General features: G+C 42.6%; 1 protein-coding gene across 1 annotated transcript in view; it reads left to right on the top strand.

Moving 5' to 3' along the window:
* PSTPIP1 (proline-serine-threonine phosphatase interacting protein 1) overlaps nt 1–16,111 on the top strand; it is a 57,379-nt gene that overhangs the window by 18,625 nt on the left and 22,643 nt on the right. Inside the window, exons 2-3 of the mRNA XM_074837602.1 lie at nt 1,589–1,689; nt 5,468–5,542. Coding sequence (XP_074693703.1) covers nt 1,589–1,689; nt 5,468–5,542 — 176 coding nt within the window. The remainder of the gene's footprint in view (nt 1–1,588; nt 1,690–5,467; nt 5,543–16,111) is intronic.

The raw sequence follows: 16,111 nt of genomic DNA, 5'->3' as shown, positions 1-16,111 counted from the left end.
TTCATATATAAGCACTTGTGTTGTACATAAACTGCTTGAGGGAAGGAACATATTCATTCTCTTTATGGTTACAGTCCATGATTTTACCATAATGCTATAACATAAAGCTCAGATAACATTCACCACTATATTTTCAATAACATTATCACTATGTACTGGTTAACTGAGGCTCTCAAAGTAAAAATGTCTTCTCCTGATCCTGTAGTAAGTCAGTGGGAGGACCAGGAGTAGAACACAGAAATCCTCTCCTAGTGCCACACTCAGAGCACATCACAACTTTATTCCCTTCCCTTTGTGGGCTCCCAGCATTTCCTCAGCAGCACTGTTGTGACTCTGATTTACCATTGCTGCAGGGCGGTCTGGAAGTTGGGAAAAAGATGAAAGAAGTGCAAGACTAATTGTTTTTCTTCTCATTACTCAGATATTTCTGTCTCAGATGCAAGGGGGTGTGCTCTGATGGATCATGTGGACAGGAATAAATCTGACACATGGACTTGTGTGATGGGGAGGGATCCGCAGTCCGAGACCAGAGGAACGTGGCCTGGAGCCACACAGAATGCAGAGCCCTGGTAGGAAATAAGAGCCCTGGTTGGTTTTGGGGCAGCAAAATCCACTCAGCTCCATGACCCCGCCTGTAGTGTGGCTGGCTGAAAATCACAGACTGCCTTGGCTGGCTCCATTTGCCACATGGGGTCATGGAGCCGGACAGGCTGCAAAAATACCCAAAGGCACAAGTGAATCCCATGTATTGCACAGGAGATTGGGCAGTGAATGCAAAAGCAAGGGAAGCAACACTCATTGCAAGCCTCTCAGACACACAGACTTTCAATTTCCTGCAGATCCAACGTCCACATTCCTAAGCTCTCCACATGCCCATCTTCTACTTTTTTTAAAAAAAAAACCCCTCCCACGGTGAATTTATGCCAGAGACAGATTGATTCAATAAAAAGAGTTGTTACAGCAATCCCAAAGGAAGACATAACAGCACATCAGAACCCAAGTGTTGTCTGACAGCAAACTGTCTCCCTGTGCTATGAATCCCTCATTGAAACACCCCACCACTGACCAGGTGGCACAACCACTACCCCATGTGTTGATATTTGTATGAGCGCAAGATTCCTTCACTTCTCCACTCACATCTAGACAGCGGGTCACTGTCTTACTGAGAGTCCTGTGGCAGTAAGTTGACTCTGACCTTTCTTTTTAGAAAATGTATGTAAGAGGAGCTGTTGTCCTTAAGAGCTACTATACATCTCTGCTCTGCAGAGATCCCCCACCTAATGCTAAATGTGACTTCCCCAAAAGTACAGCTAGTGCTGCTTTCCACAAAATTTGCAACCTACTTCACTTTTTCAGTATTAAAACCCAAACTTGATTTAATAAAACTTTTACAGATTTTCGCTTTGGAGAAACCTCACCCATACCTGTGCCCTTAGCCCTTCCCCAGCTGCCATTGCTCTGAGCAAATCTAAAGGTCTTTTGGATTTTCCAGATAGTTAATTTGCTCCATATGACTGACAGTAGGCATCTGGTAAACCTGCAAATTATGTGCACAGATCAGCTCAACTCTTTATCTTTCTGTCTTCAGTGCAAGGAGTTCACCTTCCACACTGGGTACGAGGTGCTCATACAGCGGCTGTTAGATGGAAGGAAGATGTGCAAAGATGTGGAAGATTTGCTCAAGCAGAGGTAAGAAAACCAGAGTGAAAATGTGTGAACAGCCTCCATTTTCTCTCCTGTTTGGCGTCTGTAAAGGGATAGTAGGCTGTTTCTGAATTTGGTAGTGATACTAGTTTACATAGAAAAGCCTGAGTGATGTGATTTGTGAAGCTAGATAAACAGAAATTCCAAAGATTTGAGTAGACTGGAGAAGGAGAAGAGAAGGAGAAGGTTAAAGAGTCAGAAGCCCAGAGCTCCGTTAAGACCTAGGTCATTATTGGTCCAGAATCACATGGTAGCACATACATCCACAAGCAGCATTACTGAGTTTCCCCCTTTACAGGAAGCAATGACCTGCACATTTTTCTTTCTCTTTGAACATGCTGTTGCCACAGGCACTGTTTCACTTTCCTGCAACTACTGAAAAGGGGCCATTTTTCAAATACAGACAAAGCTGTATAAAGATGCTACCAAAAGGCCAGACACCCAAGACAGCGCAAATCATTTGCCAAGCTTACCAGACTCTTGAATAACAAAGTTGTAGTTTATGTCCATCCTTTACATGCTTCTTAGGTGCCGGTCAACAACAGCTATGGATGGGTGATGCTTTTATAGGTAAGAAAATACATATTACACAGTTGCTCTGACTTCTTTGCAATTCATTTTTGTATTTCTGACTTAGAAAAGTATATATCTGAAATTTGGTTCTGTTTTTAAGTGGCTGGGTTTCAACAGTTTCAACATATAGCATGAGGCACGTACATGCTCATACATGACCTGTAGGAAAGACCACACAGTATGGATTATATATTCAGTAGGTAATCCTAGAGCAGTTAATCTCAGAAACTGTCTCCTTACGAATATTGCTCTGCGTGTCCCCATCTAGTTTTCCAGTTTTAGGTTGGTTTTCTGAAAGCTACTTTTCAAGCACTGGGCCCTTCAAGGGGATGTGAGCTGTCAAACTGAAAGTTGACTATTTCACAGAGCGCAAAGAGTCTCCCATCAAAATCTGAAGCTATTTGAGTTGCTTTTCTTGACCACCTGTGAAAGCATATTTCATTGCTGCGTGTCACACAGTCCTGAAGTCGCATCTGTCTGATGGCAGCTTAGCTTCAACTGTTTAAAATAGCTCCTTTGTGACTCATTACTTACAGAGATCAGAATTACACTGCAGGCTTCAGGAAGGTTTTGCACTGCAGCACGCAGCTGATGCTATACATGCCTGTGTTTCTTTCCAAAACATTACAGAGGTTTCTGCAAGTTGCAGGATAAGGTTCTTCCTGGTTTGTGGTGGAGGCACAAAGGACTTTCCACACAGAAGAAAAAAAACACATACAGTCATTTCACAGATCTGAAAGCTACAGGAACAAATGTTTCCATGAGCTTTTTCACACCCCCAAAACATTCCAGTGGGCGTGCATACGTGCATGTGCTTGTGTGTGTACATGCATGTTGGGGGAGGAGGAAAAGGAGAAAAGGTAGTGGGCACTGAGTTGCAGAAAGCAGCTATTATATCTAGCTTCTCTGGAAGATGTTTGTTTCAGCTTGTCCTCATGTCATTCATGGGAATGACCCAGAGGAGATTAAAGCATGGGATGAATCTCTGTTCCTAGAGACTGTCCATATCACGGGCTCCATACCAGAATTTCAAAAAGGGCTCCTGCAGCAGCTGCCCTAAGCCCTGGCTACACCAACACTTTTCCACCCAGGCCAATTACTTTTCCTCACAAATACCCCTGCCTGGTCCAGAGGAGGGCCTGAGAGGTTGGGAAGTGAGAAAGCAGTTGTATTCCAGAACAAAGCCTCGGATTTAAAACACAAAGTGTGTTCCAGCTCTTCATGGCTGCAGGAAAACCTAGAACTGTGTGCAAGAGTACCAGAAAATGGGAAAGGCAGCACTAAGATGTGAAAAGATGGTGTCAGCCTCCTGTCAAACTCCTCTGACCCTGGGCTAGTCCAGTCAAGTGCCTCAAGTTTCAGGAAGATTTGACCCACGGGTTTTGCAGGAGCTGGAACTGGATTAAGAGCTGGCTGTGCTTTTTTCCCATGATACAGCGTGTACTGAGCAAGCAAAGTGGGCCTGTAGCACTTGAGTTATTCTCATTGCTGTACATCCACCGGCACTAAGCAAAGTCTCTGACACAAAAGTGTTTCTTGTTATTAAAATCAGAAGAGAATTAGGCCATTCTATTTCTGCAGCGTTATGTGTCTCTGGAGTATATTTCCATTTTGATGAAATTTCATTCATCTAACATGAAAATGAAGTGGCCTCTGTGTGGCCTGTCACCATATTTTGCACCCCATTCTTCTAGGAGGAATCCCAAAGCAGTGACGTAGTAACACCCTACTAAAATGCAGCAATTTCTAGTGCAGGGTGACAGCAATTAACCAACCACACATGGGAGCCATGGACAGAGGCCGAGAACAGCCTCCACTCTGGGCTGCAGTGACTGCAGGCTGCTGTATGACCAGCACTCCTATTCCGCCACCTGACAGATCTCCTTGGGCTGGGGGAAAGTCCCCAGGATGAGCCTGCCTCAGGTCTCAGACGATGATTGCAAACTAGTGAAACTGCACCAGAGCCACCGGTACAGCTGGTTACAACACAAGGTGCTCACAGCCTTGTGAGACACAGAGGAACAGTTGAAAGGGCAGTCGTATATTCTCAGAGACCCACCCCAACAGCTGCTGGGTTGCAAAACTGAAAGACTCAAACCGCTGGAACTCAGCAAATAGCAACAATAAAGCACAGCGTGGCCAAGTGGGAAGATGCACGTAAGAACAAACCAGCAGGGTTGCACGGCCTCACACTCACATCAAAATTCCTTTTTTGAACAAAGAGTATGTTTCTCTAAGGTGCCCGGTTTCAGGCTCAAAACTGTTCAAAATGCTTTGAAACACCTTTTGAGAACTGGACTTACCCTAAACAAAATCTCCACCACCAAATCCTAGCACCAGGCCATCTGTTCATTATTTATTATTGACCATCCAATAGTTTTTAGCAGCTACTCAAAGACTGAAAACTCAGTTCTGCCCTGGTCTTGCACCCAGGAGAAAAGAAGTAACATATTTAGTAAAAATACTTTTTTTTTTTTTAATTAAACAGAGAATAGAAATTTCTCCCAGAGCTGGGGGAGGGGAAAACAGCAAAGAAATAATTGTATTTCTTTATTAACCATAGAAACAGAACTACTCTCCTGAGTCACTAGTTACAGTTCCCCATTAGGTGAAACATCACATCATATTGTCCCTTCCATAAAACCGTCACAGCCTCACCTTACAACCAGCAAGGCTCCTTCCCCCTCTGCCTCCACTGCAACTGTTTAAGCAGCACTTCATGTCGTCAATGGTTAGAAATTTTCCTGCTACTCCCAGCTCCCTATTCACAACCTCTCAAACAGATCCTTTGGAACCTACTCTTCACTCTCCTCCCAGCCTTTATTTTGAATGATCAAGTCAGCCATCATCTTTTAGGTTTGTTTTGCAAAAGAGTCTCTCCATTCTGAGCATCTTCACTACACTTCTGTACATCTCTTGTTCTAATTGAATCCAACTTTTTGGGGAAAGAGTTGTACGTAGCACTCCACGGTAATCAAGGCCATGGAGATGGGTTTAATTTTCCCTCATTTCTTCTAGAAATAGCTCAACCAAATATTTTAGAGGTAACTAATAGCACTAGGATTGAGGAGCTAGAGAAATTAAAGAAATTGTATTTCTCATGTTTTGTACCTCGAATGCAATTACAAGACTGGTGTAAATGTGATCCTGGTACCACTAAGAGAAATTGAGTAAGTTTTTCTTTTAACAGAGCACAAGCAGAAGAGAGATATGGGAAAGAGCTGATTCAAATTGCCCGAAAAGCAGGAGGACAAACAGAAATCAAGTAAGGAATTATTTTATTATTAGTGCAAATGAAAGCATTTTGGGAGCAATATCAGACTCCTGTGTTTTGCCTATGAATGGGGTCATACAAGCTGCTCACTTCAGTGCGCTATACATCACTTCACAATGTACAGGAAAAATGGGGAAACACCACAGTCCTTCAAAGCAGGGTTCACAAAATCTTCATTTGGGAACTGCCAGTAGGTCTTTACTGAGAAATTTTTTAACTTCAGGATTCCTAACAATGTTTAATATTTGCTTCCAAAAGCAAACTAAGTGATGGGGAAAAAAAAGGAAAAGAAAAGGTTGTGAAATGTTTAGGATAGTGGCTTCGCAGTTCTGGGAAGCTGGTGGACACTGAGAGGCTGTGACAGAACAAAAGCAAAGTGCAAAGACATCAAAAATTAGCTTCTGCAGCAGGAAAAAGGCTTAGCTTAGGAATATAAACTTTAAACCGCTTTGAAGGGACTTAATTTGAAACAAATCGATAGAACTACTGAAATGCACTAAAATGACACATATTTTTCTCTGTCTCCTCTACTGTTATTTCAGATCATGTGTAAATTGTGTTGGGAGAGGAAGATATATGTTGGCATGGAATTTAACTTAATAAACACTGCTGATAAACTGTAGCTATTATTGATGGTAGCAGCAATAATAAGACATTTTGTCATTATTGTAACAAGTAATAATACAGTAATAAGGTGGTAGAGGATGAAGATTTGGGGTCACAGAAGACAAGTCTGAAAGAAAAGACCTCAATCTAAACACAAAACAGTTCTATTGATCCCTGGGGCCTGCTACCCTCATCTATCCCATATGTCATTTCTTAATTACAGTCTCCTTTTAATGTCAATTTATCAGTCTCAGCGTGAGCGTGGCTTCCTGTTCATATTTTATGGGAAAACTTGACCTCAAAGCCTTGCACCATCATGGCATGCAAGCGCCAGGCAATCACCCATAGCACTTGCTATCGAATCGGTGGAGGCACATCCAGGCTGACAGAGAAAGTGTTGCACTAACCCAAGCGCCTGGTAGCGTGGAGAGCACTGAGGCTCACTCCAGAGAATGTGCGAGCCTCTCGTTCCCTAGTGTTCCATCTCTCCCTTGTCCCTGAGCAATGCAGTAACGTATAGCAAGGTTCCTAGCAAAGGCTGCTGGAGATGGCTTCTACCTTCCTGGTGTCTCAATTCACAGATCTAAACAGAGAAAAGGAAGGAGAAGAAAAATTATTTTGACATTAAAATAGCAGATTAAGGATGGATGGCTTCTTCTTCCCAAACCAAAGACTATGATCAGCGTTCCAGGATTAATGAAAGGCTCCACCTAAATGTCTTTACTGGCAGTGCAGGGCAGGCAGAGCAAACCTGTTCAAAAACAGACAGCTTTGGCTGCCCTTCTGTGACTTAGTGGATAATTCATAGGTCTGACTTTTCCTAAGAGATTATAAGAGCTTGATTTAGAGGCAGAGCCAAGTCCCAGAGTTGGGATATGGATCCAAGTTCCCCTGAAGTCGGCGGAAGTTTGGACTCAGGCCCAGCTCCACTTTGATCCAGCAATTTTATAGCTTGGCATAGAGAGAAGGCTGAATATACCAACAAAGCATGCCGCAGAGCTGATTTACTATGTTTCCATAAACCCACGCCTGGTCTGGGTAGCGACCAGCTTTGTGCTGATATTTTTATCAGAGCAAATGTCTCACTGTATCCGTTCTGAAGCAGAGAGAGGCAACTTTGCTTTCTGTTATTCAGCATCCCCTGGTTGTTTAAGCAGTTACACAGATGGACAGGGAAGGGCATTTGTGCAGAGTAAACAATTTAAAATCAGAGAAAACTGGGATCTATTCAGGGCTGGAACAACTCATGAGAATGAAATACTTGGTTTTAATGCCTTAAAATTTTTGACATGGTGTGAAGTTTCTGTTTGTTAATATGATATCGATTGCTGACAGCAGTTCTGCTCCCAAGGTCAGTCCTTCAGTGAGACTGGAGGGAGGGAACCTATGTAATACCTATAATAAGAAAAGCTTGAAAGGGCCATGGCACAGCTATTCCCATGCCTTATTCCATGTGCTTCCTCTATATAGGGCTCCCTATTATTGACGAGCATACCGAATCCTAATAGTATAAAAGTACTTGACAGGCTGAAATCTTTAAATGCAGCTTTGGGTAGCAGTATTTCTCAAATAAAGTCTAATGAAGGTGTTGTGTGCAGGTATTTGTACCTAAAACTTGCATTTGACAAATACTAGGAAAAAAAGTAGCTTCCAGGTTTTTTTGCAGAACATTTTACAGAACTTCCTGTGCCATGCTATGTATTGCAGAGGAGCAGGAATTACTAATTTTAGATCACTCATTCATTTTCTTGCTAATGCAAAATTATTATCATCTAGTGTTAAATCCAGTCATCTTTTAAACATCTTGGATACTAAAGCTTTCTGTCACTTCTCCTGGGAAATTATTTCACACTCCAGTAGTTCTCAGTATCAGGAAGGTATCCAATACCCTTTCAAAAAGTCTATTAAAAGAACATAGAAAATCTGACTACAATAACAGAATCACAGAATCATCTAGGTTGGAAAAGACCTTGAAGATCATCTAGTCCAACCATTAACCTAACACTGACTGTTCTCAACTACACAAAAACTTCCAATAACCACCCAAAAACTTCCAATACCAAGAAATACCCAGAAGACCTTAAGAGAAACAATTTCAAGGCCAATTAATTCTGTTTAGCACAACTTTTGAAACTAATGAATTGGCTGCAAAAACCTCCCATCACTCCACCGGATCAAAGTGATGCTCTGTAGGTGCTGTGGAAAGCAGAGCAGGAGAGAAGCAGCACAAAACCGGAGCGAGCAGCAGTCCCCATGCAGGGGCATGTTGGCAAAGCGTCCGTGGCTAACGCACTGCAGCCAACGCCAAGCCTGCTGAACTGGAGACGGCGGCACCGCTACACGCGATGGGCAACCCAGCAGGGCCTTGGGCTTATGTCCTCACATTACCAGTGCGACCAGCTCTTTCCAGCTCCAGAATCGCAGTCCCTGGCAGCTGCCCTGCTCTTCTCATCTCATGTATGTAGAGAAAATCTCATCTCAAAATGTAGAGAAAAAAACCCCCTTTCTCTTGCTTCCTGTGCTTTCAGAGAAGAGGTTCTGATCAAGGGAGAAATTAGGCAGTGGTGGGGAGGTACTGCCCAGATTGTTACTTCAGGACCGGCAAAAAACGAGGTGAAGAGAATAAGCACGATGAGTAAATACAAGCAATGGGAAGAAGCCTGGAGAAGCCTATGGCACGCTGCACCAGGTAGTGGCCATCGCTGTAGAAAACAGTTTTCTCCCATATTGTAAAAGCTTTTAGTTTTGAATCAAGGAAAAGAACAATTTCAACATTTTTTGGGGCTCTTCCCTTCTCTCCCAAACTTTTGCTTCAGCTGGAGCAAATTGCTGAACTCAGCTAAATGTATAAATAGACTCAGCTGCCTATTTTTATTTACTGAAAGACACAGATGAAGAAATATGCTGCTGACTTTAAAGAAAGCTGGTACGGAAGGTTTGCTGAAATGTAACAGCAACTCTGGGACCACTCTCCATTGCTTTGAGAAAAATCTAGGTGACAGCAGCCATCAGGTTTCCATCTTGTATGTAGACCAGTGCTTGTTCCCTCAGCATCGTTACAGCTGCTCTGATGGAGAACTGAACCCTCAGGGCCCGGCACTGCACGTGCTTGGCAGAGGCAACTACAAGCCAAGACCATACTAGGACACTTCACTACTGATTATCAGCAGCAGTATAACATCGTAACCAGGGAAAAGAGGACAATGTGTGTCTCCACCCGCAGACTCCTGAGTACCAGAAACATGAGAAATCATTTTGACCTGAGAGTTAGCAGGGGACAAGTGTTTAGCACTGCTACTGGAGGTGTGACTGACTTCAGTGAGGCCCTCGCTGTTCTTTTTCAAACCAGTATTGGAAATGGCCGCAGTGAGCCTACAGCTGTAGAAAAATTTCTAAACCAACTAAAATCAGAGAGGCAGACATGCAGCAATGAGGGAGATGTGCTGCCCCCACTTTTTATTTTTAAAAAAAAAGCAGAGACAAGGTTTCTAAAGAAGCCAGTGCTGGTTGCCATGGGCATAGCAAACAAACACTCCAGCTTCTAGCTCAAGAGAGACAAGTTCCCCATAAGTGCTGCCTAACAGCCAAAGGACACAATCATTGAATAGTCCAGCCTGATTCAAGCAAATTTAGGCATTCTGGCTGCTTGCCCTTGCCTCGAGCACTGCAGCTGGTAGAAACCACTTCCTATAGGGAAGGGAGATATCCTCTTTCCAGCCCACGACACAGATCTAACTTAGCAGTTGCTATAGGCCTTGACAAGTTCATTCTAATGTGCAGAAGGATGCACACACTTGAATCTAAGTGCAAGACTGCAAGAAGGGTCAAACAGGCTCAGACCAAAATCCCTTTAGCCTAATATTTCATCCCCAACACCAGATCCCAAAGGAAGAGTAGAAGAATAGGATAAGCATATGAGGATATTTCACCTAAATAATCTTGTAGCCTTAGCATTTGGTAGTTCAGGGGTTGCCTCACCAGCAGCAGCTTTGTATGCAATAGCCCCCAATGTTTTCTTACCTGAAACATTTTAGCATCCACTGAGTCTTAAGGTAAAGCAACGTACTTTAAGTGCAGAAGTGCTTTTTTCTTTGCTGATTTTTAGCCCACCTCACCACACTTGCCATGTTAGATCAGACACACCTGACAAAGGCAGATTAGCTTCCTGACAGTGGGGTTCCTCAACGCACATCTGCACTGGTGAGCTGCAGTCCCTGCTGCCTGTTCTGGTTCTTAGAAACACACTCAGGTCCATAATAACACTGAAACTGTGGAAAAAGTCAGCTGCTTCCTTTAAGCTAATTACCTGGATGAAGGCTATGCCTGGGGATACAGACAGCTGGGGAGTCTTAGTGAAAGCACTGGGAGGAGAAGAGGTATTGGAAGGGACCATCAGAGAATATCAATCACAAATGTACCTCTTGAGTGGGTCAGACCTAGGAGAGGGCAGGGCAGCTCTTGAGGAGTGAGCAAAGTGTGAGTATCACAGCAGTCAGGGTGGAAAGATGGATGCTGCACAGAAATGGACCTCTGGAACTCACCTATCAAAAGTCAGGGCTAAAGTGTATTTTTAAAATGTCTTCATTCCTGCCTTATACTAATTTTAAAGCCCTGTTATCCCACTTTTTTAATTACAACCCCCCCCCATCTGAATCACAATTTTATAGTCTCTAATAAAAAAAAATATGAAAAATATGATTACAAAGCTACAGTCATGTATTCTTGGCAAATGCCAGGCTACACCAATATCCAGCAGGGGAGAGGGAACTACATGTTATTAAGTTTAAACTGCAGTACAGTTTTGTACCCTCCACATTCTGTGTTGCATGTATGGGAGAGGATGCACAGAAATGGGATTTTCAGCCAAGTTACAAACTGAGATCAAGTTTGCAAGTGTTTGCTGGTAGCCACACAGTAATGATGTCTCCAACGCACTATAGATGATTCTCAGCAGAGCTCGTGCCTTTGAGAAGAAACAACTTTCAGGCTGCAAGGTGACAAGGAAAATCCATGCAGTAGCTTTGGGCAACTCTTCAGCAGAACAACATGAAAACAGAATATACTACAGAGCTCAGTTTTCAGATACATCCTCAGCTTCAGCTGAAATAGAGCCTCTGGGAACTCTGTTCTTTTGTAAAATAACTGTTGTAAACACGCAGTAGCTGGTTAAATTCTGCCTAGTCTGACAACAGCTATTTTTGTCATTTGCTCTGCTGTCTCTTTTCATGTATATGATTTCCTACTTTTTTCCTTCCATCTTTTCCACTACCATCTCCTTCAGACCTCAGGAAAGGCTAGTTCCTTCAAGCCTGTATCTGCTCTGCCCTTCTCTACAATGCCTGAAATAGAATATTTCAGTGAGTGTGAGGTGAGGGCATCTGTAACGAAATGCCAGTTGCTGCTTCCTGTGTATAAATATAGTGCATCTGTCACTTAATATACAGAATCCTCTGTATTATTCACACAAAGCAGGCATTTTTGAGCTGAAGCTAAAAGTCAGTTTGGAAGGTCACATCCTTCCATGGTTAGTTATTGTCCACTCAAATGTTCTGAACCCACACAGAGTTTATACACTTGTACTTTGAACTTTCAGGACTCTGTGGAAATGGACCCAAGCACATACTCTGAAAGACCTAAGCCTCTGCTCAGTTCTTGTTAAATCCAATCTAGATAAGCTCTCTGGTGATGAGGATAGGCATTTTTGAGTAGTCCTGTTCTCTTTCCAAGAGACATGAGGAAATTCAGTTTTATGTTGAAAGTACAAAAGTTGTTTTGATTGTTTTATCCTTTGATTTGTATGGCATACATCATTCTGAAGTCACAAGGGGTCTAATGGGCACAGATTTACAGGGAGGAGAAGGTACCTGGAGATGCCATCCTGTTTGCTCTCCTGCCCCAGCAAAGTCTGGGGTATTGTGTCTATGCTCCCAGTAACCAGCCCTGGGAGTGATGACACAGCCCCCCCTTTCCCATTCAGTTTGGGCCTGTTTCTGCTTCTGACTCATATCTGAAAATATCCAAGCACCAGAAGCAAAACACATATACAAACACCCCACAGCACTAGAGGAACCCTCCACATTTGTTACCACTTTCATGAAGGATATGCTACACCCAACCTGACACTAAGCCCAGCTTGCCACACAGCGCAGCCCCCCTTAATAGTTGATGTGACTACCCATGCTAGCTAGCGCCTTGCTACTGCGAATTTATAGACAGACAGAAACTTGGACTCCCCTGGCCAGAGAAAGGGTGCTGGCTCATGCCTTTTCTCCACCATGGGTGGTTTCAACATCACACCACAGCTGAGACCTGTACAGAAATCTCCAGTTGCACTGCGTGGTTTTGCCTTGCTGTTCATAGCTCTTCTGAGAACAAGAAGAAAACATTTCTTTGATATTTTCACCACATCCCCACTAAGTAATGTTAGATGTGATTCTCATGTGAAATACTCTATGTGCCTGGCCTAGGACTTGGTAGTGACTTCATTACCTCCCTGCTAAAAGAGCACACCACCTCCCCCTTCTTTTCTTTTTTGCAATGCAGAGTCCCAGGTGCAAATTGAGACCAGATGCTTTTGAACTTGTTTCCCCACACTTTGCTACTACCACTGGGCTTCACAGAAAGAAATGTTGGTAAAACCACATTGGGTCTTCCCTGTGTGGCAGGAGGAAAGACAGATGTTAACCCTGGCCTCAGAGGAGGCTGGCATTGGGTTGGTTTCATAACCATGTCACCAGGATCTAAGTTACCAGAGGCAGAGGGTTAATAGGACTGCTGGAAAGTGGTCTGTAGAGTTCATCTGGCAGAGACTTATCTCAACTTCAGAAAGAATGTTTTTTTAAATTACAATAAGAACAGAACATTGTAGATCATAATGTTAAAACGGAAACCTACCAGAAAGGAAGGTGGGGTTATTTCACACTTCTATTCACCAAGCAAAGGTAGAAGAGAACAAAAATTTTAAAAGAGCTGTGGTTTTCCAGTTAGAAAAGCCTGCTTTACCTTCCTGTGTATAAGATGTAATAAGATGTAAAGGGACTCTCTGAATTACTCAGTTAAACCACTCTCTAAAGACAAATTACCAAAAAAAATTGACATAACCATCAAGCTTAAAGTTGTGAAAAAAAAAAAAAAAGTGTGGTGCAACAGTGTATGTAGTGAGTATACCAGTGACCTAAGCACTGCTACTGCTAGATATCTGCTAATTACATCTCTGACGCTATAAAATTCAACTTTTGTTGAATGTGAAGCAGAAGGTACCATACCCCATCTACAGTACATTTCCTGGTGGTCCTCATGTCATGCAGGACTGCCCAGTGCAGCCTGCTCTGCAGCAACAGCCCAGTTCTCTAGCAAACACAGAGAGTAGCTAGGAAAGTTCACTCTGAAGTGCTGTCATCCCATACTGTTCCAGCAGAGTCCCCCTCCTGAACCAACTATAAGATAATTTTACAGAGTGAGTAAAATGAATTTATGATCAGATGCAGCGATTCCCCACTACTCCTCTTACCTATACTGCAATGGTGGGTGAGTGCCAAACAAGGCATCTTTGCTCAAATACAGGATGTTTTCTGCCTTGAAAGTAGGGGACAGGTTCTGCTGGGAGAAAAATCAAACCAAGCTCTTAAAAGATGCATTCTGTAAATGTTTATCCTGTTAGAGGAGAGCCACAGGGACCAGTGGTCACTGCCCTAGAGAGACAGGTTGCCTTTCCAGCTGTGGTGTGCTGGGTGAATTTGGAGAAATAATGCCAAATAATGGGTGAGATTTATTGTAATGAGCTTCTCCCCTTGGTTCCCCCGTTCTTCTAAAAGCTCTGCGATTCTCCTTCTCCCCCTCCACTTGAAAAAAGCAAACACTGAAACGTGCAGATTTTACAAGTGCAGCTCAATTCCGCTGTACTCGAATAGCAGGAGCCTACAGCAACTGAAGGCAGTGGCCAGGGTCGGCATTCCGGAAAACGGTAAGAAAATTTTAGCCACTAGATGGCAAAAACCACCAGAAGTTGCTGCAGAGTGACTGTTGCACAGGCTCTATCCCCCGTTATTTCGGATTCAGAGTCAATCTTGTTTCCATCAGAAATTCATTTTGACAAATCCAATCTTTAAATGTTCAAGGAGGAGCCGTTTAAGAAACACGCACAGTAAATTTGTGTCCAGCTCTATTTTCAGTGGGACATCTGCAGGAGGCTCCATGTAAGGATGCCCAAAAGGAAGGCTGGTGCTCTGTCTTCAGCTGGAGTGGTTTAACAGTCTTCCAGAATTTACATGGAAATGTCAGAAGTAAGCAATTAAAAAAAAAAAAAAATTAAAAAGAGGCAAATCACAAATTTTCAGTTTTGCTTGGATTATTTTCAACCCCAGGTTTTCTAATTTGGCCACAGAACAATCAAAAACCAATTACTACCACAACGCTAAACAGCATAATATACTGAGAGGATAAAACACTCTTTTAAAGTGTCCATGAGAGTAAGACTTCCCCACTTTGGATGCTTCAGAATAAAGCTCTTATCAATTCTATTAGAAAGTCAAACCCACCCAGAAGCAGCAGGTAATAGGTACTGTACATACAAAACAGCACAGGCAAAATTAAAACTCACTTGTATGTTGCTTCCATTAAACCCTCCAAAGCACTGAAATTATATATTTCACCAATATAATCAGAGCATCTAGCAGCAACGAGAAGCTAATCTACAGAGCTGCTACTGCAGTCAGCACATCCCCGCAGCCCAGAAGTCATAAAGGAATACTTGACGGATCCATGGGTCAAAATTTGATTTATTTATTCTCTCCCACACATAACTTTGCACAATGGCATATTTGCTACTCCCTTAAACCCCATAAGGGTGAGGAATCCAACTCACTGATTTTAGAAAATTATTATCAAAATAAGGAAGGAAATGGCTTAAGTCTATTTCAATCTACTTAAGGAGTGCGGCCTTGCCCCATTCAGCAGCTAGGGAATTGGCTGGACAAATCTTTCATACAAGGAGCAAAAGGCCGGAGCTTTCTGAAAAGGCCATTAGAGACCATGCAGGGGGCAAAATGGTCTCTCTCCAAGTCATAGCCAGATGCATTATTATACTAGAAGACACACTCATCCTTACAGAGAGCCAGCAAAAAGGAGAAAAGCTTCATGTATGGCTTATGAACTGGTAGCTCAGATGCTGGGAAAAAAAAGCAGCAAATTGCTTTTGTCCTTGATATGTACTGAGAAAGCTCTATTTTTCAGTATCCACTACAACAATTTTGCTAGGCTTTGCATAACTTGAATCACCAACAGCAAAGGAAAAAAATCTCTGGGAACAATAGATCAACACAGCGTGCAAATAGTATGTGCAGCTTGCAAGTGCCCTCTATTTTTAAAATTCTAGTATTTACCTATTTCAGGCATGGAGTTGTCAGCACATTCCCCACCTCATATTGGAAAATCCACACTAAAAAAGCAAATTTAATTCCTTGTTTATATTTAATTTCTCAAAATAATCCATTAGAGCTTTTAGGTGAAAAAAAAGCTCTCTCTGCTGCTGATATTCAACTTGTCTTTTAACTTCAAGCTTTTAATTAACTTTGGTGAAAAGAATACTGTTTGTTTCCTTTGTGTTATGAAAATTTAGTTTCTATCAAAATTTCACACCAGATTCATTTTTTGCAAAAAAACCTTCAAAATGTTAAAGTATTATTAAGACAATGCTGAAAAATATCTAGCATGTTTTCCCTGACTTAATTCAGGAGATTCACCACAACAAATCTAGTTGGAAGCTGAAGAATCAAACAGCTCAATACTCATCTTTTCTGGCTAAAAGTCTTTTGCTTATATTTCTACAAATTTAGATTTGGAAGTGAATTGCAAATCAGTTATCACTGAGGACAGGCCCAGCCTTTCCCCACGCCTGTGCATTCTTCTTATGCCTGCCAAGGCAGCCTTGCTACCAGGAGAGCAAGCTTTGATTAG

The sequence above is a fragment of the Strix aluco genome, chromosome 12 (genome assembly GCF_031877795.1).
Source record: "Strix aluco isolate bStrAlu1 chromosome 12, bStrAlu1.hap1, whole genome shotgun sequence".
NCBI lineage: Eukaryota > Metazoa > Chordata > Aves > Strigiformes > Strigidae > Strix > Strix aluco.
The sequence above is the reverse complement of the archived record's forward strand: the minus strand, read 5'-3'. Positions and strand labels throughout refer to the sequence as shown.